The sequence below is a fragment of the Macaca fascicularis genome, chromosome 14 (assembly GCF_037993035.2).
Source record: "Macaca fascicularis isolate 582-1 chromosome 14, T2T-MFA8v1.1".
In the NCBI taxonomy this organism is placed as follows: domain Eukaryota; kingdom Metazoa; phylum Chordata; class Mammalia; order Primates; family Cercopithecidae; genus Macaca; species Macaca fascicularis.
Window position 1 is genome coordinate 109541529 of NC_088388.1, and position 25467 is coordinate 109566995.

Genomic DNA, 25467 nt, shown 5'->3' on the forward strand with positions numbered 1-25467 from the left:
CAGAGAGGAGCTACCCACTCCAGGGCCTCCTCTCTGAGAGCTGCACAGATGACAAAACCACCAACTACAGGGAGGAGCTACCCTCTCTGCTAGGAGTTGGACATCTGACGGGACAACCTGCTTGCAGAGAGGAGCTACTCTCTTTGCCAGGAGCTGAACACTTGATGGGACACTCTGGCTGCAGAAAGGAGCTGCCCCCTGTGGGTCTCCTCTGAGCTGTTCTATTGTTCAATAAAGCTCCTCTTCATCTTGCTAACCATTCACTTACTTGTCTGTGTGCCTCATTCTTCCTGGTCACAGGATGAGAACTTGGGACCCACTGAATGGTGAGGCTGAAAGAATGGTAACACAAACAGACAGGGCTGAAACATGCCCCTTGCTTACCACGTTGTGTGTGAAGAGAAGGAGATAAGAGCTGTGGCCCTTTGGGAAGCCCAGACCTGGGAGCTCCCTGAGCAGGGCTGTGGCTCCCACTTTGAGTCCCTGCAGTTCCTGGCATCTCCAAGCTTCTGGGCACCACTGTGTTCCCTGGTGCCAGCCATGGAAGCTGCTGGTAGTGTGCCTGATCTGGCTGCAGCCTCACAGCCAGCCAGCACCCGTGCAGGCACGTGGAGCTGTCCGCTCGACTGCAGCAGTTGGTCTGACTGTGTGCAGTGGCCAGGCCCCAGGCTCACTCACACACCCCTCGCCACTCCACACCTGACTTGCCTCTGGCAGGCATGGGATCCAGGCTGGTAGTAAGAGCCAAGTGCAGCCTGCAAGGCCGAGTGGGTGGAATGAACCCAGTGGACTGAGCAAATCTTGGGCAAAGGCGTCATTGTCCACAGAGATTTCTGGCCGGAAAAGTGACAACCCCAAAGTGTTGTAACAGTAACATCTAATAGTAACATGCAACGGTAACAGTAACCTGTAACAGAACATGTGAGTGGGGCCTTGAGGTCAGAACTTTGAATGTCTATATCTTGAACCTTCACAATTAACACTAGAGCTTTCCCACTGGGGACCAACCATTCCAAAGACGAGTTACAGATCTCAGTCTCAGAGGGGGCCTTCTGAAAGATCTACTGCTCTTATGTTTTCAGTATAAGGCTGTTTACTAGGAGGCCTTCTCTACACTGAGGCAGAAATTTGAAAAACAGATTGGCAATGACTGTGTTCACCAATGGTTATCCTGGTTAACAGGGATATTTTCTGAAAGCTTATTAGAGAAAGCTTTATATTTAGTTTAAAAATAAAATATTTTTCTCAGACAATATTCTAACAGAAATCATTAGATTTTAACCCTTTGTTTCCAGGGGAGAAAACAAGACATGTTTTTCACATTAGAGACCGTGCAAAATACCCATTTCCTAGGACTAAGCAATTTAAGAATTTATGAATTCTGTGGATTTTAAATATACAGGCCACAAACAAGTGTGAAAGATTCTGACTAGAACAACTGGCACTTGGTAAATAAGGCAAAATTCTATGTTTATACTATGTGCCAAAAAAGAAGTATTAGCTCATTTTTCCCCATTAGAAGTCAGGTTAATAGCTGGTATGTATGTGAACAAAGGAGCATGAAGATACTCTTGCTCAAATTAGAACACGACAAAGAAGTAACAGGCAAAGGAATGAAGACAAGTCAAATAAGATGGCTGTTACTTGTGTGAGCTGTTATACAGTCTTGCAGAATATGGAGACTTTAGCTGGCATGTTTTAAATTATGCATATTTTAATCATTCAATCAGAGGGCACAAACTATGCTCCCTGGACCAAATCTGGCTTGCCACCTCCCTTTGGATAACTTGTGAGCTAAGAATGGCTTTTACATTTTTAAAAAGTTGAAAAAAATTCAAAAGAATAATACGTAGTAACACATAAAAATTATATGGAATTTAAACTTTAGGCCAGGCGTGATGGTTCATGCCTGTAATCCCAGCACTTTGGGAGGCCAAGGCGGGCAGATCGCCTGAGGTCAGGAGTTTGAGACCAGCTTGGCCAACATGGTGAAACCCCATCTCTACTAAAAATACAAAAATTAGCCAGGCGTGGTGGCAGGCGCCTGTATCCTAGCTACTCGGGAGGCTGATATAGGAGAATCACTTGAACCTGGGAGGTGGAGGTTGCAGTGAGCCAAGATTGTGCCACTGCACTTCAGCCTGGGTGATAAGAATGAGACTTCGTCTCAAAAAAAAAAAAAAAAAAAATTCAAATTTTATTGTCTAGAATAGTTTTACTGGAACATGACCACACTTATTCATGTAATGTCTATGGCTGCTTTCACTTCACACTCAATAGCAAAGTAGCTGTGACACAGATGGTATGTGGTGCATTCATTACTTTGCACTGCTGCTCGGGGCACTACAAATTGCAGTGACCCTGTTACATCTTGACTGTTTCAAATGCCACATGTATCATGATACCACAACATCTTTTTTATTACTTATTATGTAAAAACAATAAAAGAAAAGTGGACTTCTTCTAATGTTAAATTTTTAAGGCAAAGTGAAATGCAGATAACTTTGTTATGGAACTAATGGCAAAATATTATGTTTACTGTGCAATGAAGTAACAGCTGTGGTTACAGAATATAATATATGTCAGTGGTTAACAGACCAATGGTTAATCATAATGTTCCCAACTCATAAGCAATGGATCAGAAAAATATTTAATATGAAATATATCATTACTGCAGCATTTCCTCACAAAAATAAAAATGAGGCTACAATAAAAGTTTCTGAGTGGCTCATTTGTTAGCCAACCAAGGAAAGCCATTTACCCATTTACCAATGGTGAACTGATTAAATCTGTGTGCTTGCAGTAGATTAAGAAAGAGGTCCAGAGAAACTAGATTTAAGATTATCAGCCTTTTAGTGAGAATAGATGATTGAATAGTTGAGGGCATTAGGAGTAATATCAATAGTAAACTAAAAAACAAGGCAAGTGACTTTCCTTGGTTCTTGATGAAGTGACAAATGTTACCAATAGCACTAAGTTGTCTAGCTAAGAAGTCAATGCTGAGTTTGAAGTGACTGAAGAATTAACCTTGAATAGTCTGCATAGAACAACTATGGGTAAGAATATTTTCAAAGCATTTGAGAAAACAATAATTCAGTACAACCTGAAGTGGAATCTGCTGTGTTATATTTCATGGTAGTGAAAATATGTAGAGCAGAAAAAGATGTAATTTGACAAATTTAGAAAGCTTGTGAAAATTTAAAGTGTTTAATACCTATGATTATTCATTGTATTGTTTTGATCAGTGGTACTGCCTGAAAAATATGGAAATTTATCAAGTGTTACTGGATCAGTACTGTCAACAGTGAACTTCATTTACTCTCATGGACTTAATTATTGTCAGTTCTGCGAATTTTTGTTAAAAATAGATGCTAAACGTTATCCTGCATTATGCTATCACACAGCATTACAATGGCTCAGCACTGCTGAAGTTTCATAGTGAGATTTTGAACTCAGGGCCCAGATTGAACTTGTTATGAATGAGAACAGCCTTCGACCTCTATTAATGGACACTAAATGGCTTTGAAAGTTAGTTTTTGCTGTAGATATGATGATGTTTCATAATAAATCCAACCTAAAATTACGAGGCAAAATAGTGCTTACATACAAAGTTTTTACTGTAGTCATTTGGAAAACAATGAATGTTTAATTACAAGTAATATTAAGCTGCTTTATACACTTCTTGTGCCATCAAAAGTTAAAACAAGAAGATCTTGATTCACATAAAAATTTACAGCAGATATGTTTTTTGAGTTCAAACTAGTTTGAGTAGTGTTTCTCAATACAAGAGCAAAGGCGATTTCCATATCTCAAAATCCATTTCACTATGCAACTGAAGAGCTTCCACCTAACCTTCAATTGAAAGTGATTATCTGCAATGAAATGATATGCTAAAAGGCAAATATCAGGAGAAGAATCTAACAAAATTCTACAAATGCCATGTAAAAGAGACATATGCTGAACTGAAATTAGATGCTTGTAGAATGATATCAGTATTTGGCAGTACCTATGTGAGAAAATATGTTTTCAAAGATGAAATATAAAAATTTTATTATAGATCAGAATGTTTGTACTCAATTTTGATGGCTAGATCACTAACTTTAAATTCCAACTAAGTGAAATGTTATCCCTCCAAAGAATTCACTTCTCACTTATTGGATTTGTATTACATAAAATTGTACTCAATTGTTGTTATATTTTGAATTCTATCAATAAAATTTGGTGGAAATTTGTTTTTTTCTCCTGTTACATAACACTTACATAATATCCCTGATTTGTGATACTGACCTGCAAAATTTTACTATCTGTTCCCTTACAGAAAAAGTTTGCTGACCCCTGATCTAAATCACTGGTAAAGGCAGTTGCTCATCAAATTCTTTTGTACTTAAAAAGAAACAACATTAGTGGTTCACCTGTAATTTTTTACACAGGTGATTCTGATGCTCTTAGCTGGCCCTTGGCATCACTGGTCTATAGTTGTTCCATCCCTCATCCCATTTACTATGAATCATTTACAGCTGGAATCATCTAGCCTCCCTTCCAATAGAAAGAAACTAAGCAGAGGATGCCTGCAAGTTAGTTGAGCAAGCCATTAGAAAAACTGGTTAAAACCCTTAGGATTCCTGATTATTATAAAATAAAGTTGACAAGGACCCAGATAAACAGTTTTGAAAAACATAGGTACAAAGGTAGAAGAGTAGAAGATTATTCTCCTCCTCAGCCTAGTTATAAAGATACCCTATGTATCTTTAATGAGCTGACAACAGACCTATTATTCATTCACTCAATAGATATTGATTGAATACTTATTTGTATATGCCAGGCACTTTTCCAGGTACTGGGGATATAGAAGTGAACAAAAAAGACCAAAATCCCTGCCTTCATGGAGCTCACATTTTAGTGGATGGAAAGACCACAATGTCTCAGTGTTCCCCTTTCAAAATTACCCAAGGTGAGCAAAAAATTTTAGAGTCCAAAATCTCAATTTACTATTATAGAGAGATGACTGTTAACAAATTCAAGGTAAATTTGTGTATCTGATGTTGGCAAGATGAGGGAGTCCCTGATGATTGATCTACTGATTTACTAATGCTTTTGGTAAAGTATAAATTTGAGGCTACGTCATCAACAGAAAGTGACAGGCTGGATGTCCACGTGGGTAGAAATTTATATAAGACAGTTGATTCAAGTAGCTGGAGAATGCTGCACAGAAACAAAGTTAAGACTACTCTCCCAGTATGAAATGTCCATTAAGGTTGGTCACTAATGATACAGAGTAGCCCTGATGCTATATGATTTCTTCCAACCATGCAAAGAGTTCATCTAGAGATGAGATTTTAGGAGGTGTATAGGAATGTAGAAAAGAGGGTGAAAGAAAAAGAAGTTTTCTGCTAGACAGGGATGATCACCATAACCATGGAATTCAAGTTGCATAAGGAGGAAAGTAAAGACGGACAGGGGGACTAACAGATGGAGAAAGTGGTAGAGTTTAGTAGGTTTGAAAGAAGCAGAAGGAATCTGGGCTTCCAGAGATGAAAAATAGAATGAACAAAGGCTGGCTGAAGAAAACAGATGGTGGTTACAACTCTTTTTGTCCAATAAAATGTCAAAATCTTGAATCAAAGGGGCGAACAGGAAAATAAGTTTCACAATGCTGTTACAATTTCTTGATGTAGTTATTTCAGAAACTATGTTTTAGTATGAAATATAAATTAGAAATTAAACAACTTTAAATGCATTAGAGGAGATTCTGTTTAAAACAATCTTGGTGTGTATTAACACTTAAGGCAAAAACAAAAACAAAAACAAAAAAACTCCTTACAATGAGTGATTTAATTTGTTTTCTATAAGTTCAGATAGGTACATACAAATGTTTCTTAAAGTAGGGTTGTTCTGTAATGAAGATAGAAACAGTATGAGCTAATTTTTCATTAATACTGTATCAGTTGAATCACACACAGATGAAGGATTTCAGACTTTCCCCTGGCACTCAGACGATGCCAATAATCTGTCAAGTGGCAGGAAGGTGGCCTCAGTGATCTCTCAAGGTCTATGTCATCCCTTTAAACTTACTACGCCTGGGGTCCAAGTTTGGTCCTTTGCAAACACAAATCCTTGGGTCTCCCAGTTCACACTGACAAAGGTAGCTATAGAAATTCACAATCAATTTTCTACTATCTCACTCATACTTTTTGGTATCAGTTTTCTTCTGTTGCTTATACAATCTTCCTTTCAGACAGAGCTTAAAGCTCAAACTTGGGTTAGGGTAAATTACGGTTCTCTTATATTGAACATTACTTTTATCATTCCAGAGTCTTTACTGTGGGGTGGGTAAGAGGCTGCTATGTTCACAGGGAATTCATATTAGAGTAGTAGGCTAAGGAGAGACTTCTGTAGAAATCATCTTAGTCTTCACATACTTATCAGCACCAGAATCCAGGTAGGGCATCACAATCTTCTGACACCCATCACTGACAGCCTCCTTTTTATAAAGCAGCCATTTAGGGAGAACACACAGTTGGGAGTGTATTACAGTACAAAGAAGGCATTGAAGCACCTGCAGTACTGCTTAGTGCCTTTGACTCTGCAGTAGGAATAAGGTTAAAGGGGAAAGAATGGTGAAGAAAGAAGGAACAGACTGTATTGCTACTAGCTGCTAGCTGCTGATTCTTAGTCAATCATGCCTATTGCTGATTTATAAAACCATCTTTTTCTAAAAGTCCATCTTTCCTTTTCAAAATACTTAGCAAATTCCAAGAAAAAATACCTCATCTGGCGGGAGGTTTGAGTAGTAAATTTATGTTCAGGAATGAAAACTTTGGCAAGAAGCAACTCACCGCTCAGTTGCTGGGCTGCAGCCAGGCGGCTGGGCTTCAGGATGAACTGGCACTGCATCTCTCGGGGGAGCTGTTCCATAAGGAAGGGCTCTTGGAGGTTGAAAGGGGTGGTAGAGTCCTTTGATCCTGGTGTCAGGAGTGCAGTGTCTCGAAGATGGCTCATTTTAATTCCATATGGATATTCATGCCCTACACAGAGAAAAATCTAAATGTAGACTTCAGGCTGACTGGTACTGTTAGCATGTGTACTACAAAATAGGAGTGTACTGCAATTTACTCCTGGTACTTTTGGCATAAAGAATCCCTTTGTTTGACAGAATGATCATTTACACTCTTACAGTTGGAGACCAGCATGCAGGTGGTCCTACCAAAGTAGTTTTAAGGGGAGGAGGGAGAAAAAGAAGAAAAAAATCTTTAAAGATTATCTTGTTTGGAATGAATGCACAGATCAGTTTGTGAGTTCCATAATGCTGACTTTTCCAATGTGTGTATCTAAGGATAATTAAAGGTATTCTATTGTCTCCTCTGACATTAACTAGATCTATAATTTTTCAGCAAATACATGTCCTTGCTCAGTCTCAAATCTGATTTAAAATATTTTTTCTACCTACCACAGAAGTATAAGGATCTATATATGTCAAGTATCACTATTATTAATATTATTTAACACAAGATGTTTGCCTAAAAACATTTCATTAGTTTTTATTAGTTATATAGTTAGTTACTCAAGAGCATTGGGACTGGTTTGATTTATGCTTCTCTCTCACTGCTGCCCTCTGAGATTGATGTTCAGAGGCAATAATCAGAAGGAAGACTGCAGGGGATCAGAAACACAGAAACAGATGCAAAAAGGAATGTACAAACTATAAAAACTAAACCCTGGACATCTGACTACAACATGATTTTAACTCTTTAGTATTCTAAGTAATTATGTCCTTTTAGTGTGATCCTCAAATACCACTGTGATGTAGATTTTTTAAGTACAGAGAGCAAGTTCCCTTCTATTCCTGACTTATCACTAAATGTAACTCAGCGAACTCTTACTCTTCCTTTTCACCTGGTCTAGGCATAAAATGTCAATGTTTCATTTATATCAAGTACTACAGCAGCTTCCAGAGATTAAGGCAGAAAAAGGCTTCTATGACAATAAAATGAAATCAATTTATCAAAATAGCTGGCAGTTAATCTATAATTGAGGTCTACAGAGCACATTAAAATAATGATTAAGCATTGCTGCTAAATCATGGGACAATAATGTCCTATGTCCCATTGTTTTTCAGTAAGAGCTAGTCGGGAAGCTTGGGGCTGTCATAAGCCTAAAAGTTACCATCTACATAGTTTTCATTAATATATTTTATTAAAATAATTATTTTAAGTGTTTGATTTTTAATAACTTTAACTATTGCTCATTGACTATTACAAAAATGACATTAAAAATTTGAAATACAGTCGATTTTGTCTTCAGCTCTGTGCATGATCACTTTCTGTATTCTAAATCTGAGCATATACATTTGTAGAAAAATTTGGTTTTAGATTACTAAGATCACTTGAAACACTGAATTACACAGTTGTGACCTCATAGATAAATGAAATAATTACATGAAATAATGCATACAATATGCTCTGCATGATGTCTGGCAGGTAGTAAGCATTTTAAAATTGTTAACAGAAATTGTCATCATCATGATTATCATCGTCATCATCTCAAGATTTGGTAAAGATACTGTCCTTTAATTGTTCTATTTCTGTTACCCACACTGAATGAAATTACTGATCAAGAAATATTTTTTTAGTTAACGGCTTAAATAAGGTAAAATGGAACATATTTATCAACAATTCCTTATGACAAATGCTGGAAAATCTGACTAGAGAAATAGCAAAACAATTAAGTTATTGAAGTAGCAGATAATAAAGACTTTTAGGAGTCTAAATGGGTTAATCTGATTTTCTTCATGAAGCTTAGGAAGGTTCTGGGTATATAGCAGGTGTTACATACTCACTGATGAATTAAGATGCATGGTTGTATTTTAGATGGTCTTCCATAGAGGCACATAGTAGGTAAGGGAACAGGAAATGTAAAAACTGAATATGAAAAACAAATGTATGGAGAAAAATACCAATACATATTTCTTTCTTAGAAAAAAATTTAAAAAGCTTTGGCAGGATGACTCTTGTCAAATGAAAAAGCAGAGAGAAAAGTTTGTATTTCTCTTCCCAACTATACCATTAGCTTGAATGAGGAGATATTATTTGTCTAGTACAGAGTAAATTCTTGATAGATATTTATTAAATGAACACCATGAAATTTCCTATTTAATAGTATTTAAGCTTAGGACCATATGACCAATTCTCGGAGACACTTAGACTTATAATTAAAACACAATCGATGCTATCTTAGACTTCTGCAAAAACTTACCAATGAGTGGGTATGGAGCCTCTTCTTTTCCAGAATTGACCCATAATTGGTAATCTCTCTCAGAGCCCTTAGAGATAAAAAGAGTTAAATGTCACAATAAATCTTTCACATCTGATACTTGAATGAGGACACATTTTTTTTTTTTTTTTGGTTTTGTGTCCTCCCTCCTGCCCCCTACTCAGTGATGGTTAGAGATCCATGAACTGCAGTGGAATCAGGCCTTCACTATATAGGTAGCCTACAGAGTGTAAAATCATAGTTAGGCCCCTTTACAAAGGAAAAACAATCTTCCTGGCTCTAAAAGGCTAATCTCTCCTTTAGAGTCCTGACTTCTGCTATGTTCCTCCACTTCTCAGAGAATATTGGGCTTAACCTCCAACATGCCCCTGCAAAGACAACCTTATTATCCAGAAAACCACAAAACACTGCTGTGTCTATGATTAAAAAGTAATATCTCAAAGGCTGATTATTAGCTCAGCTGCTTCTGAGCAGGAGAATGACCAAGAGGCTTTGAGGAGATAAGTAATTGGCACAACCTCTACTGGCTTTAGTTTAGGCAAGTTCAGTCCTGGGGAAAGAAAGGACAAGAATTCTATTCTAGAGAATAGGCCCAGTCATGGAAAACAATAAAATTGTTCACTAGCAGAATTATAATCCGGCAACATTATAAATCCCACTTGAAAGAAATGATACTAAATTATACAGATTTTTCTGAATTCTCTAGGAGGGATAAAGCAGAAATGTTTTAAATGAAGCTAGAACAGATAAGTCTGTTGGCAATATTTCATATCCTTGCCTTTAACTTCTGATAAAAAATCATGGCCCTGCCCTTATAATACCATAAAAACCATTCCATTCCCCCCATACTCAGTTTATCTGTTACTTCCTCCCTGCCCCATCCCTCCTAGTCAAAAAATATATTGTAAATAGGAAGACCAATCTAATAAAAATCCTTTCTTTTTATATAGTGTCCAAACACACTGTAATAATCCCTTAAAACTGGTATAACCAAATAGTCTCAATTCTTAATTAACAGTTTTTTTTTGGTCTGAGGAGATTAATAATTTTATCCAAAGGAAAAGCATAGATAAGAGAATGAATCCTGTCATTAATTCCGCTACATACCTCTAAAACTATCTAGTTTCTTCCAAAATATATTCATATAGCTTAGAAATTAATGGAGGTGCCTACTTTACCCAGTGCATATATTTTAAATGTAATCAAATTTATATCACTAAATTTAACTAATTATCAGATTATCCCAAATTCTAGTTGTCCTGAGTTCTAAAGGGCTTACTATAGTACTGTGTATAAGCAAATCTAAACACAAGTAATCAAACTATGGCATGTCTTAAATATGTGTCATGAATTGCTCTGCAAACAGTGCTCCTTGAATGATGTAACATGACACATATTTAAGACATGCCATAGTATTCCACAGTATTATTAACTGTATTTAGATTTGCTTATATACAATGTACTTTCATATTTACAGAGAATCTCACTGAGGGAATAGTGTTTTTAAGTGCTTCCTTTAGTTATCATCCTTTTGAAAGTCATTCCCTTTAATGAAAGTACTCATTGTGTGGTGTTTATACAACTGGTAGCAAGGTGATGAGGACAGTCTTCCAGTTCTCCTTCCTCTACCTCATCCTCAAATGTTCTAATCTGCTCCACTCCTAAAATTCTCAAAAATTCACCTCTATCGCAGAAGAGAGAAAGATACAAAGCTAAAAGTAAAACAGGGAAGAATGTGGTGTGCACACTAAAGCTCTCCAAATCCATGATCTAATTCAAAACTTGTCTTTTTACTAACCAATTTATCAGAGGTATTAACCATATCATGCTTAGGTCCTGTAGCCAGCCAATATGGTTTTATGTAAAAATTCTACCACAGAACAAACTCTTCAGAACTCATCATCCTAAGACTGACCGAGTCTTGGGATAATAACAGGATAATTATATAAGGGAAAAGTCAAATTGTGACCAGTAGCAAGGAGAGAAGGAGTAAGACGCTTTATTAAGAACTTTATACCAAAAAATTTTATATATATATATACAGCATACATAATAAAATACATGTTGTCACTTTAAAATTATAGTCTAATCTTATAATTTTCAGATCACACAGATTTTAAAATAGGAGAACAGCACCACCCATATATTAATCATATTAAAGCTTTAATGTTCTTATTTTCTATATTTTGGAGAGTAAAGTATGACTTTGGTATCTCTAATAATCAACTGCCTTATGATGGAAGGAAAATACTTACATAAATTTAAATAATCAAAGTTTATTTTTAATTAAGAATATCTAGCAGAATAACTTACAGTTATCCCTAGCATTGGTAATGACATGTTGATAACTTCATTCGCTGTATCTGAATTCATTACTGTTATAGTTTTAGACTGTAGAAAAAAATAAGAAATATAGCTATAAAATAATGAATTTTAAAACAGGTTAACAAATAGTCACTGTCAAATGATTATTGAAAGGCAAATCTTGATTTCAAGTGTGGACAGAGTAAAGCATAAGATTTAGGGAGAACATAAAACTTTGATTATAATTTGCTTTCATTTCCTTATAAATTATGCCCTCTAATAAAACATTTCTCTTAAAGGATGCATGGCTTACAGAATATAAAAACTTAAGCAAATAAGAAAGACTACATATATTTCAGAGAGAGTACATGGACCCAGCTCCCAATTAAAAAAATAAATCAGTGAGGTTGGTCCTCTGTCTTATTTCCATAATTGTAATTCCATAAGGCAATGGGTAATTAAAAAAAGGCAAGAGCTGAATCTCTATTTCTTCCTTAGTAGTGTTTTCACAATACAGGGTTTTATTTCTTTGCATGGTATAAAGTCAGGTTAGGTAGAATTAGGATAATAACTGGTTGCAAAAGATGTTTAAGGTTTTGAATTTTTAAAAGTCACTACTGGGAACTTTCCATGTGTCACACACTGTGGCCACTAAGATTTTAATTGTTGAAATCTCTGGAGGACATAAAAAAATAAGTCTAGAAGAAAGAACTGAAAATTTTAGAAAGCTCAATTCTATTATCAACTCTGCCAATGAACAGAATATCTATAAAAGCTCTGTGCTAAACTATACTGAATACTTTTACTTAAAAATAGACAATTTGCAGCAAACAGTAAAAGAGTTAAGAAGATTCTGAGATATCTATAGAGATCGCTGAATTCCAAAATGCATTACTTAAATATAAATGCTATGTTGTAAAAAAACTTGATATATACATAGGTTTTACACATGAGAATTATAAGATTAAATCAGCAATTAGGGCTGTGTCCCTGATAAAGAAGGCTTAAATGGCATAAAAAAGTAGCATAAATACAAAAATGATACAAAAATATAGGTAACTGAAATCTGATAATTCATTATTTATCTTTCCATTAATAGAATTTCTCTGAGTGAATTATTTGATATGATGAATTGCCTCTAAAAATTGTTTAATTGAATTTTAATTTAAAAAAGCATTTTAAATGCACAATTTCAAACTGTTCCTGGTAGCCCCAAGGATTATGCAAAATTGTCTGAGTGAAACAGGGAGTCTTTGGAGCACTCAACCCAGTGTCTGTCTTCTACCAGAGCGTTATAGTTATATGACATACTGGGCTTTAACTTGAGAGATAATTTTTAAAAAGGCTTCTGATTTTTAAAAAGTCTAAAATTTTTTCCATTTAATTTAAAGAAACTCTCCCATGAAGTCTTGTAACGTGAAGAATCTATCCTCCCAATAACCTGGTTTCTAAGATAATAGTTTTTCTTAATACTAGGCATATATTTTCAAAACATAATTATAGAAAGTATATTTTTTTCCTACATGCTTTTCCAGTATACAAAACAAGTGAATTTCAGTAGAAAGAACTCTTTGGCTAGTAAACAAATAACAGACAAAACTGAAAATGTGGCAATTTTGTTCCATATTGGCATAATTTACTGACAAGGTGTGTATAACTAGAGGGCAAAGATAAAGAATGCTTCCCACACATGCACTCCTATTTGGGGGAATCGCTCTGGAGGCAGGGCTCCCTGAACGAGAGTCTTGTTATGAAAGCTACTTTAGAGAGCAAAGGACAGAGTATGTTACATCATCCTTGACTTAACCAGGGTACTAGTGATAAAAACAGAGCACCCAACCTGACCATATCTCTTATCTTCTCTTTCAAAATGACAGTGGGACATCAGTCCTTTCTCAAGTACACACTTTCCATATACTGAAAAGAAAGTGTTAAAAAAAATTAAGGGATTTTACAGGAAATCCTGAATGTAACCAACTGCCACAACTGAATCAAAGCAGACAGAAAAAAACAGGGTTTTTGTTTTGTTTTGTTTTACTTTGCTACAGATCTCTGTAGTCTCGTACTATAAAAATTTGAGTATTTCCCTCAAGCAGTGACATCTGGCATTCAGGAGGTGGTCAGAACATTTGCATAACTTTTGCTTTTGGCCAAAACATAACTATTTTGCACTACATATTTTTCCACACACAAATAAAGCTATTCTGTGTGATCTAGAGCTGCTGTGAAGTATGACAATTGACAGTATCATAAAATATTCACAAGTTTTCATATTTTTCATAATTGATAACATTTATCTCTTGTACTATGATTTCTGTCATCAAATTATACATAATAGCTGGGGTTAAAGACTTAGCATTTATGTGATTGATATGATAGACACTGTGAAGTAGTAAAGTGCTGATCCTTTAAAAATGTCACCTCTCCTAGATCATCCTCCTGTGAACCTAAGGGATTCAATCCCTAAAAACTTAAAGAATGAAGAACTTTTCAAAACCACTTTCTGCTTAAGAAGTGACAAGTTGGGAAAAAATTGCTTAATAATAATAGGAAATACTCCTGTGGAAACAGCTTTACTACAAGCCTCTGCAGCTGCTGTTGAAAAGATTCAGAGAAATATTCACAGCGGAGGGAGGAGAGAGACATCTCACAAGCAATGTTCTTTCCCAGCGTAAATGTTAAATCCTGTAGTTCATATGAATTTCTCTTGCTTCATTTTCTCTAGGGCTTATTTTTCATATATATGAAGACATACATATAACCAGGAAAAAGGATTTTCCCCGTGGTATTTCTAAATGCCTACCTTTCATAGCACATACACAGTCTGCCTTCCTGCCTGCCTGTCTCTCTTCTTATCCATAGTGTTCTATCTTATGCAGGGACTTGGAATTTAATTTTCTGGCTTAGAAACACTTACATAGGCACAATTCCCAATGTCCTTGGCGAAGATTTTGAGGGGAATGCTCTTCGGATAGTCCTTTTCTTTCTCTAGATTGATGTATCTAATCAAATGCAACAACAACCCAAAACAACACTGAGTCAGATGGAATTCGCTAATGGCTTATTTTAAAAATCAACCTATTTTGCTAATATTTCCAATATACTTATATGCTATTTTTTAAAAAGATAGATGAGAAGACTCAGCAAAGTCAGATTACATTATGGGTTGGAAGAGAATAAAAAAAATCAGGACATTAGGCATGGGCACAAAAAAATAGGACATCCAGGTCAAGCGAGGTTTGAGAAGCACAACCAGGTTAGGGCACCTCTGGGTAATGTTTTACCCTCAAAGTTTCCCTGTCTTCTTTGGACAGGTCCAGCACCTTACTGATAAGTACAGGAACATATATAATAAATATTTTATAAGGTCAAACCAAAGCAATGGCCTTGTACTTCTCATTTAACTCCCCAGTAGGGTGTAAATCTTGGTTATCCTATTGTGTGGAGAGGGAGAGAGGACAGGAGGGAGGGAAGGACTGTAAGTCTAATAGATGAGCCTAAATCAATCATTCTAGTCTGCATGCTCAATGGTAGGGATAATAACTACCATTATTTTTGAGGTGCTTAGCAGAAAACCCTGCATTTATGGAAACTTAATACATACTTTGAGGAAACTGTTAGCTCCAATTGGTAGGCTGGAGACAATGGAAAAAGAGAGGAGATTATTGACTAACTTCTGTCTAAAATGATGTAACTAGACCTCAATGTTCTCCTTCCTAGAAAGTTAAGAAATACATGTAATGAGAGAACATTATTTATAGCAAGTAAGTAGCTAGTGTACAATATAAACAGCAGCTTATTTAGAGGACAAATGAACAATTTCGACTAAGGAGAAGGGGAATAATTTGGGGCACATCTCTGCAGAAAATGTCTTCATTTATTAAAGGTTAAAGATTAAAAATATGAATACTGAAAAAATACCTCTGAAGGAGAGAGAGCCATTTGTCCTTTTGTTCTGGAGAACTGCAATCAAAGAAAATGGGAGAGAAAAATTAAACCACATAAAATACCTATGCTAACAGATTTAGGATTGTCAATCCAGATGAAAATGTCAACAGCCTGTTGTTACTAATGCAGTTGCACACATAAGCTGCAACCTTGGCATAATTGTGTTCTGGAGAACTCTGCAGTGAAAATATCCCTTTGGAAAAACTACAGTCAAACATAGTTTTATTAAATCCTTTTGGATGGATCTAAGACAAACCCTCTTTTCTACTTTATTGCTTTTTTACAAGTGGTATCATATCACTGAGAGAGAGTTCCTATAGTGGAAAGAGTACTTGATTTGGAATCTAACACTTGGTTTCAAAATTATATGCAAGCTAGACAATCATGGGCAAGTCATTTAACCTCTAAGCCTCAGTTTCTACATCTATGAAACTGGGTTAGTATTTTTGTAGCTCAAACGGCCATACAAATAGAAAGTATGGTTAATATTGAGAATACAGAGATTAAGAGAAATTTGGCATGTGAATGGAAATCTCTTTGCCCAGAAACCAGTTTGCTATTAGGAAAAGAAACATTTTTAAAAATCACATGCAGCAAGGTTATCATTTAGTAAATTTGTTAGTTGAAAACTTATTCTTGATAACTATAACCGTCTGATTAAGATCAATTTGCAACTAAATTAGCATTAATTTTTATGCTGATTTCACTATTAATTCTTAAGATTAAAAATAATTTAAAGTTTATTCCTATGTAGTCTTGTCACTAACAAACTTTTAAAATCATATTTCTCTCTCATTTTTTTTAAAGACAGGGGTCTTGCTCTGTTGCCCAGGCTGGAGTATAGAGGCATGATCATGGCTCACTGCAGCCTTGAACTCCTGGGGCTCAAGAGATCATGCTGGCTCAGCTTTCTAAGTATCTGGGGCTACAGATGCATGCCACAAGGCCTGGCTAATTTTCTAATCTTTTTAGAGATGTTGGAAATCCTAGTTATTATTTCCAAAAATACATTTATTCACTAACTTTGTTGTTTAGCAATTTTCTCCATAAGCAATCTGCCAGGATTGGCCATCAGAAAGTGTATAACTTTTTTTTTTTTTTTTTTTTTACCATTGAGCATACATTTTCCATCTTTCACAATTCCTTACTATCTTTTGATGTACTCTCTTTTCTAAAATAGATTTTCTGGGTTCACTTATGTCAAGTCTTGGATTTATTTAGCAAAAATCTGTTGAGAAATAGATAAGAGGTTTGCTTCAGACCTGCTAACGTTTTTCAAAGCAGTTAAAGAAAATTGCCCCTTTAAGACACTTAGTATTTTTAAAATTTTTAACTGAAATAAAAGATATATAGAGAAAACTGCACAAAGCTTACATGTACAGCTTGAAGAATTTTAACAACCTGAAAACACTCACATAAACCAGCACCCAGATCATGAAATAGAAAATCACCTTGGAAGGTCCCTTATGTTCTTTTCCAGGCAGTAGTTTCCACTATCCTGACTTCCAATAGCATAGAATAGTTTTGCATGTTTGGGTACTTTATATAAATGTAACCATAAAGTATATACTATTTTGTGTCTGGGTTCTTTGAACATTATGTTTATAATATTTAATTATATTACTATATGTAGTTTTAGATAATTATTTTTTTTCTTTTTCTTTTTTTTTTTTTTTTGAGACGGAGTTTCACTCTTTTTGCCCAGGATGGAGTGCAATGGTGTAATCTTGGCTCACCACAACCTCGGCCTCCTGGGTTCAAGCGATTCTCCTGCCTCAGCCTCCCGAGTAGCTGGGATTACAGGCATGTACCACCACGCCTGGCTAATTTTGTAGTTTTTAGTAGAGACAGCGTTTCTCCATGTTGGCCAGGCTGGTCTCGAACTCCCAATCTCAGGTGATCTGCCTGCCTTGGCCTCCTAAGGTGCTGGGATTACAAGCATGAACCACTGCGCCCGGCCAATTCATTTTCATTGCTGTGTTCCCTTGTTTGAATATATAGCATATATTACTTCAAAATATAAATTATGAAATGTGTCAGGTTAACGTATGGAGATGAATTTGTGTAATCTTCTTATATATTTCCCTTTCACCCCTGCTCTATACCTGAATCCAGGACTCCCTTTCTTTAGTAATTCTGAATCTCAGGCATTTTTAAGGGACTAAAAATAGAAGTACTTCAAAGTCAATGGCTAACTCTGGGTTTTATAAATACTTAAACCCCTTAAAAAGATAGTAAGATCCAAGACAGGAGAAAGCAGTGTATCTTGGAAAATAAAAAGGGCATGGCAGATTAGAGGAGTCATCATCACTGACAGTGAGCCGGGAACCATATGTCACTCAGTTAAGGTGCCCGAAGGAAACAGAAAGAACCCAGAGGAAATGACTTTAAGGAGTCATTAGGGAGGCTGGGTCCTAGGCACCAAAGTTTTTATATCAGCAAAGATATCTTCCACCCACCCTCTGCCCGCCCCTTATGGCAAAGAAGCAGAACATCTCTGGATATACAGGGACAACTCTGAGCATAGAAAAAAATGTCAGCAGTGACCACAATAGACTAAAGTCAGAAGCCCTTTGTCTGTTTTGGAGGCATCTTAGAAATCTCCTGTATTATAGTTCTACCTTACAAAAACAGCAGTTCCAGTAAAGAAGAAAATCTGATTTCCTACCAGCCTGGCAAAATGGGGGTTTAAGATGAGTTTTAATTTGATCTATAAATAAACATGCATACCTGAGTTTGTAGTCTAAGATTCACAGTAGGTACTTAAGTTAACATATTATTTTCTGATTCTTATAGACAGACTACTGTCAGATTCAAGTACTTCCTGTGTTTTTTGAATAATTTTCCCATTCCATAGTACCATTATTTGTAAAATCAAGGTGCAGCACCTATTTTTCTGGTAGATATAGATCCTAAGTTGGTGAATCAGAGTATATGTAGTGATAGAGATGAAATTCCTTTTGGGCTTTTTTGGGATGTGACTACCCTGTTTTCAAGTAAAGCATGAAAAGTTCACATTGATTGTCTGCTCTTTCCTCAATTTGACTCAATGGAGAGTTTTTCAAAGATTCTGGCAATTGTCAGTCTTAGATTTCAATGCTATTAGTTTTTACTTTTTATTTTTATTTTTTTGAGACCAAGTCTTGCTCAGGCTAGAGATATTGCCCAGGTTGGAGTGTAGTAGTGCAGTCACAGCTCACTGCAGCCTTGAATTCCTGGCCTCAAACAAAGCTCCTGCCACATCCTCCCAAGTAGCTAAGACTACAGATGGGTACCACCATGCTCAGCTAATTTAAACATTTTTTTAGAGATGGGGTCTATATTGCCCAGGTCTATGGCCTCAAGCAATCCTCCACCTCAGCCTCCCAAGTAGCTGAGACTGCAGGTGTATGCTACCATGCCTGCGTAATATTTTGACTTTTTTTGTAGGGATGGAATCTTGCTATATTGACCAGTCTGGTCTCAAAACTCCTCCCCTCAAGTGGTCCTCTCACCTCAGCCTTTCAAGCAGTTGGGATTACAGGCACCAGCCACTGTGGCTGGCTATATTTACAAAAAACACTTATTATAGTAACTGGAGACACTGCTTCTTTAACCCGCTACCCGATGGAATTTTAAATGAATCATGACCTAGATTTCCCTAACATTTCCAATGATTGCCACTCCTTCCTAAAGATCTGAGCTTCCCTCTTGTATTTCACTTCAGTGTGAAAATTTGTGTTAACATTTTTTTTTTTTGGTAAGACAGTTCTGCTAGTAATAAATTATTATAGTTTTTTTTTTAATCTTCACTCTACCTTCATTTATAAATAATATTTTTGCTGAATATTGTATTCTAAGTTAAAAGGTTTTTGTTTCAACACTTTAAAAAATATATTCCATTGTCAGCTGTGCATGGTGGCTCACTCCTGTAATCCCAGCACTTTGGGAGGCCAAGGCAGGCGGATCACCTGAGGTCAGGAGTTTGAGACCAGTCTGGCCAACATGGGGAAGCTCCATTTCTACTAAAAATACAAAAAAATTAGCTGGGCGTGGTGGTGCGCACCTGTAATCCCAGCTACTCAGGAGGGTGAGGCAGGAGAATCACTTGAACCTGGGAGGCAGAGGTTGCAGTGAGCCGAGATCATGCTATTGCACTATGGCTTGGGTAACAACAGCAAAACTCCATCTCAAAAATAAATAAATAAATAAATAAAGTTCCACTGTCTTCTAACCTCCATAGTTTCTAATGAAAGGGCCATAATAATTCAAATTGTCATTTTCCTATTTGTAATACATTGTTTTTATCTGACTGCTTTCAAGATTTTTCTCTTATCTTTGATTTATGGTAGTTTATAGTAGTTTATAACATGACCAGGTATAGTTTTCTTAACAGTCACATTGTCTAGAGTTCAGTGAGCTTGCTGAATCTGAATATTTATGCCTTTTACCAAATTTGGGTAGTTTTTAAGCACTATTTCTTCAGCCCCATTTCCTCTCCTCTTTCTGTAATTCCAATGAGATGTATATTATACTTTTTGATACATTCCCACAAGTCTGTGACACATTTTTCCTTTAAAAAATCTTTGTTTTTTTTCTGTTCCTCAGATTAGACAATTTGTATTGATAAACCTTCAAGTTCACCAATTCCTCTTTCATTTCCATTCTGCAAAGAAGGCCACTCAGAAAATATTTTATTTAAAATATTGTAGTTTTCAGTTCTAGAATTAACATTTGGCCCTTTTTGGTATTTTCTATTTCTCTGCTGATATTTACTATCTTTTTATTAATTTAAATTGAATTTTCCTTTTACCTGCCATGCTTACTTATGAAAGCTGTTTTAAAATTCTTTTCTGGTAATTCAACATATGAATCATTTTAAGATTGGTCTCTGTTGATTATCTTTTTCCTTGTTCTTCATATGTCAAGATATTTTAGATTGTATTCTGGACATTCCAAATGTTTCAGAGACTGTATTCTGTTATATTTGTGGAACGGTGTTGATATTTTTGTTTTAGCAGAAACTAACTTGATTAGATGATGCTACAAACTCTATTTCATCTGTGATGGGTTGCAGCTCAGTTCAACGCTTTCAGTCTTAGCTCAAGATGCTTTCAGTCTATCTCATGCATGTGGGGTTTGGTGACCAGTCAGAGATTTGGGCAGTGTTTATACATAGAATTTGGAGCTTGCCTTCTCTGCTACTTTCCTTTTTGAGATTCTCCCCCTCATCCCACAATAGCTGTGGATGACATGGCTTCTGTCCTCTGGTTCTTCAGCTCAGAAAGACTGTTTCTGCCAGTTTTAGTTGTCCTACACCATGATGTAACTGTACCCTGCCCTCAGGCTAAGGCCTTAAAAACAGGAAACTCACCCAGTACTTGTGCCTACTTCCAAGTTTAAATTCCTCTCCAAAAGACTTCACTCTGACATATCAGAGGCAGAACTCCTCAACACTTCACTTTTTAAAAAAAAAAATTCAGAAATTTTAGATTTCCATAAAAGTTACAAAGATAATACAGAGATTCCCTACATAGTTCTGATGCTGTTTAAGTTTAGAGGAATCTAATATTATTCTTTTACATTATCATGGCCCATTTGTCAAAACTAAGAAACTAATATTAGTACATTACTATCAAACTCTTGACTTTATTCAGATTTCACCATTTTTCCCATTAATGTCCTTTTTCTGTTCTAGAAGCTAATCTAGAATACATTATAATTATTATATCTCTTTAGTAACTGATCTATGACCATTTCTCAGTCTTTCTCTGATTTTGTTTTTTTGACCTTGAGTATTTTAAGGAGTGCTGGTCAGGTATCCTGCATAATGTATCTCAATGTGTGTTTGTTCAATGATTTCCTCATGATTAGACTGGAGTTAAAGGTTTTTGGGAGGAAGATCACAAGGTTAATTGTTCTTCTCATCACAATATACCAAGGAGTACATTTTACCTACGTGACATCACTGGTGATATTAACCTTGATCATTTGGTTAAAGAACCATAGTTTGAATAATATAATATAGGTAAAACTTGTTTCCACATTTTCCCCTCTTCTTAAGATAAAAGAAGTTTCACGAAAATTCCTTGATTAAAAATGTCATGTAGTCATACCCTCACTTAAAATTACGTCCTTTCACCTGTAACTCCAAGGAGATTAAGCAATAGGAAATGATAATATCTAGAGAAATCTGTCATGGAAAAGATATGTTGAGAATGAAACAAACACTTTTTTTTTTTTTTTCCAAATTAGTTCTTAAAATCTTGTGGTAGGCCAAATAGTACATAATAGAATTTAATGACATGCCTATCTTTTAATAGATTAACATCGTGGAAAATTTTAGTTGTCTGGCTTTAGGATGATGTCCTAGGAGTTTTGTGGTAGCAAGAAGAGAAGCAAAATAAAAAGCATCATGTGCATGGGATGAACACTAACTTTAAGTGTAAAACAAATACTGGAGAGGTTGGGACACAGTTATTCAAAATCACAGGTTGTGACTGTGATTGTTCACTCTGAACTGGACGGTGCCAATTAAGCATGTTCATTAGAAGAGGACAAATATTCTGCATTCATACATTCTCCAACCCCATCCTAGCACAGGAATAAGTCTTGGGAAGCTCTGACTCCTTAAAATGATACCTTTGCTTTTCGTTGTCACATCTCTATAGACACCAACTGAAAACCTGCTACACAATTTAAGTAACCAGTATTTCATGACATTAGTTTTATTTGTATAATAAAACACTATTTAAAAATTCGAGAGTATAAACCACTTACTGAAACTTAATTGGACTATACAATTTGCTTCAATGAAGGTCTTTTTCAGTGGTTTGAAAAGACTGATAAGACTTAAAAGCTCAATATGTAAAACAAATACCTACATATTAAGGAAGAGGATGTTGAAGAGGGGTTCCTAAAGATGGGACTACTCTATTCCCCTTCCATATTCCTGGAAGTTCCTGTTTTTTTTTCCCACAAAAATAACAAGTCAAACCAAGGTAAATGATCCCAAGAGTTCCCAATATTTACCATTAATTTTCACATATTTTAATCAAAAGCCCATTGGGAGAAATATATGGCATACAAGTATTTTGGTTGGGTGTATGTGTCAACAGATGAGTTACTCACTTAATACACAATCAGAACAAAATACTTCCCTCTTAAAAATTAGATGAATAACATTTGATTATTATTATTTTTTAAATTTCAGTCCTAGAAATGATCATAGTAGCTAACCCAGGTAAATAGAGGACAAGCTGTGATTCTTACCTGAAAGTGGCCACAAAGTTCACCGTGGGCCAGCCCAAAACAAAGGATTTCATGGCATTGGTGTTGCCTTCTCCCACTTCATCCACACAGCTTGCTGTCCACATATCAGTTAATTTAATTTTATTTTTTATCTTAAAGTTATTGTTATATCTAGAAAGACAAAAACCAAACAGAACCTTTTGTTATTTTGTTTCTTAAATTTTATGGGAGCTTCTCTGGAAGCCATCATCCTCAGCAAACTAACACAGGTACAGAAAATCAACTACCACATGTTCTCACTCATAAGTGGGAGTTGAACATTGAGAACACATAGACACAGAGAGGGGAATAACACATACCATGGCCTGTTGAGGGGTGGGGGCTGAGGGGAGGGAACTTAGAGGACGGGTCAATAGGTGCCGCAAACCACCATGGCACACATATCCCTATGTAACAAACCTGCACATTCTGCACATGTATCCTTTTTTTTTTAGAAGAAAAATAATTTATGGGAGCTTCTGTACTTGTGATAAAAGGACCATTTTTCACTAATCATGGGCCAAGTGTCTTATTCAGTGTTTTTATCTTCAGTGCCTAGAAGAGTAAACTAAAACAGGGTTGGCTACCTTGGCCCAAGACGATCTTTGAAACATTGGTGAAACAATTAGTCCTCATGCCTGCATTTATGGCAAGAAATAGCCATAAACTGGCCACCTTATTTTTCTGTATGTCAAGCACTGCATTAAAAACCTAATTTGTACTGCTGTTACAAAATATTAATTTTTATTATTTATAACTTGCTAATTTCCAAAACAATTTGGCTGAAAACAGAAAATACACAGGATTTATTAAAATGTTTATAAAATTTTCATTTTAAGAGAGATGCACTAAAAAAATCCCTGTAGTTAATTAGAATAATTTATAATACATTTTCAATGAAGTGGTTACAAGATTTTCTAGGCTTTAGAAGCATAGGTTATTTTAAATTTCCTTTCTTAGATTTTGTTCAACCATTTCCCCTTATATTCTGGCTAAAAGTAAAAATCTGCAGCCCCCCAAAAAGAACCTAAACCAAACTTGAAAAAAAAAAAAGTAGGATTGACACAATTAACATTCATCTCTGGGGACCTTGAAGGTGATCTATTTTAATTCAAGTGAAATTGCTTTTAGACAATTTCTACCTAATCCCCGTAGACTCCTGATATGGAAACCACCATATCTTTTGACCTAATTGTCAGGATTAATGCTAGCAGGGACCTGAGACTTAAATAGAAGGCAACAACAAGGATAAAGAGAATGCTCAGGAAAACATGGGTACCTCTTGGCATTCAGAACCATTTGTGTAAATACTAAAAGTTAAAATGAAATCAAAGGTAACTTATATGGAAGTATCCCTAAAATTCCTCTGATTCATGGATTATTTAAAGTTAAAAATTTTCAGTGAAATTCATAAGATGAAAAAGGATTTTCCAGGAACTGAAGGAAAATCTAGATTCAAAGCCTCATGTATGCTTCCCATAGAATTTAAGTGTAATAGAAAGTGTCTTGTGGCATTAAGGCTTCTTCCTATATTTCAATATTTCCCCCCCTATTGTTATGAATCTTTAGATTTTAAAAATAAAACAGACCCAATTACAGACCAAATCTTATTTGTTGATGCCAACTGTTTGGGTAATATAAAACTAAAACTACACATCTTTTGAAAAAACAGGTATCTTTCCATATTTGTTTTCATGTATTTTGTATTTTCTGATGCAAGCCTCTATCTTAGTAGATACTGCAGATATCATGTGGGAACATCCACATCCATTGACCTGGGAAAAAAGTCATCCCAAAGATCCTTTCCCTAGATCAATAAGGTGCTACATTATCTACCCCGATTTCCAAAACAAGCAACTGTCTAAAAGTATGAACAATGACTTCCATTCTCCTATAATAAAAACAACGGCTAATATTTATTGAGAACTTACCATATACTATTGTTGTAAATACTTTACACACATTATTTAGCTTGATCCTCAGGAATTTTATAGGTAAGGAAATGGAGTCGTAGAGAGGTTAACCTGCTAAAAGTCACACAGCTTAAGTAGCAGAGCTAGAATTTAAACTTGGACACTGCTGACTCCTGAGCTTATTTATGCTCTTAACCACTAGACATCTATAAAAAGTCCTGGATATCGCTATTCCTAAAAAGCACCTGAAACCTGGGTGAAATTATATTTTCCATGAAGTTCTCTTCAGCTTTTCTATCTTTGGCTTTTTGTTTTTTTAATCTCTGCAGAGCTACACGGCTTTCTGATATGGCTATTATGGAGGCGGAGGAAGAAATCTCATGAACACTTATGAACATAAAGCTAGATGGACTAGTTTGAAAATATTTAAAAGAAGTATTCCACTAAAGTTTTATATTAAAATGGGCATTCTTGGGGTCATAGAATGGTTCTTCAGATTTTTCACTTTCAATTTCCAATAGTATTAGACTATAGAAATTAAAAAATGCTAATTTAATGTGGACTGGCTCCAATAGCATGACAATGACTATCTCAATAGTATTACAAAGACAGGAATTAAAAAGTGTGAATCCAATATGAACAGACTGAACCAAACCCCCTAAAATAAATTTTTTTTTTTTTTTTTTGGAGACAGAGTTTCACTCTTGTCACCCAGGCTGGAGTGCATTGGTGTGATCCTGGCTCACTGCAACCACCACCCCTC

General features: G+C 35.7%; 1 protein-coding gene across 7 annotated transcripts in view; it reads right to left on the bottom strand.

Annotated features, from left to right (window-relative positions):
• The window catches only part of ARHGAP20 (Rho GTPase activating protein 20), a 123324-nt gene that overhangs the window by 19870 nt on the left and 77987 nt on the right, over positions 1–25467 (bottom strand). For 4 of the 7 annotated variants that reach the window (XR_012423683.1, XM_005579563.5, XM_005579564.5 and 1 more), the window contains exons 4-9: positions 22774–22923; positions 15496–15537; positions 14492–14576; positions 11584–11661; positions 9253–9319; positions 6837–7025 (exon numbers count right to left, since the gene is read on the bottom strand). Coding sequence is in view for 6 of the 7 variants with exons in the window: in XM_005579563.5 (XP_005579620.2) it covers positions 6837–7025; positions 9253–9319; positions 11584–11661; positions 14492–14576; positions 15496–15537; positions 22774–22923 (611 nt within the window). In the remaining variant the exon portion in view is untranslated. Of the gene's footprint in view, positions 1–6836; positions 7026–9252; positions 9320–11583; positions 11662–14491; positions 14577–15178; positions 15210–15495; positions 15538–22773; positions 22924–25467 lie in introns of all 7 variants that reach the window. The other 3 variants (XM_074015176.1, XM_074015175.1, XM_074015177.1) reach the window with 2 other exon arrangements.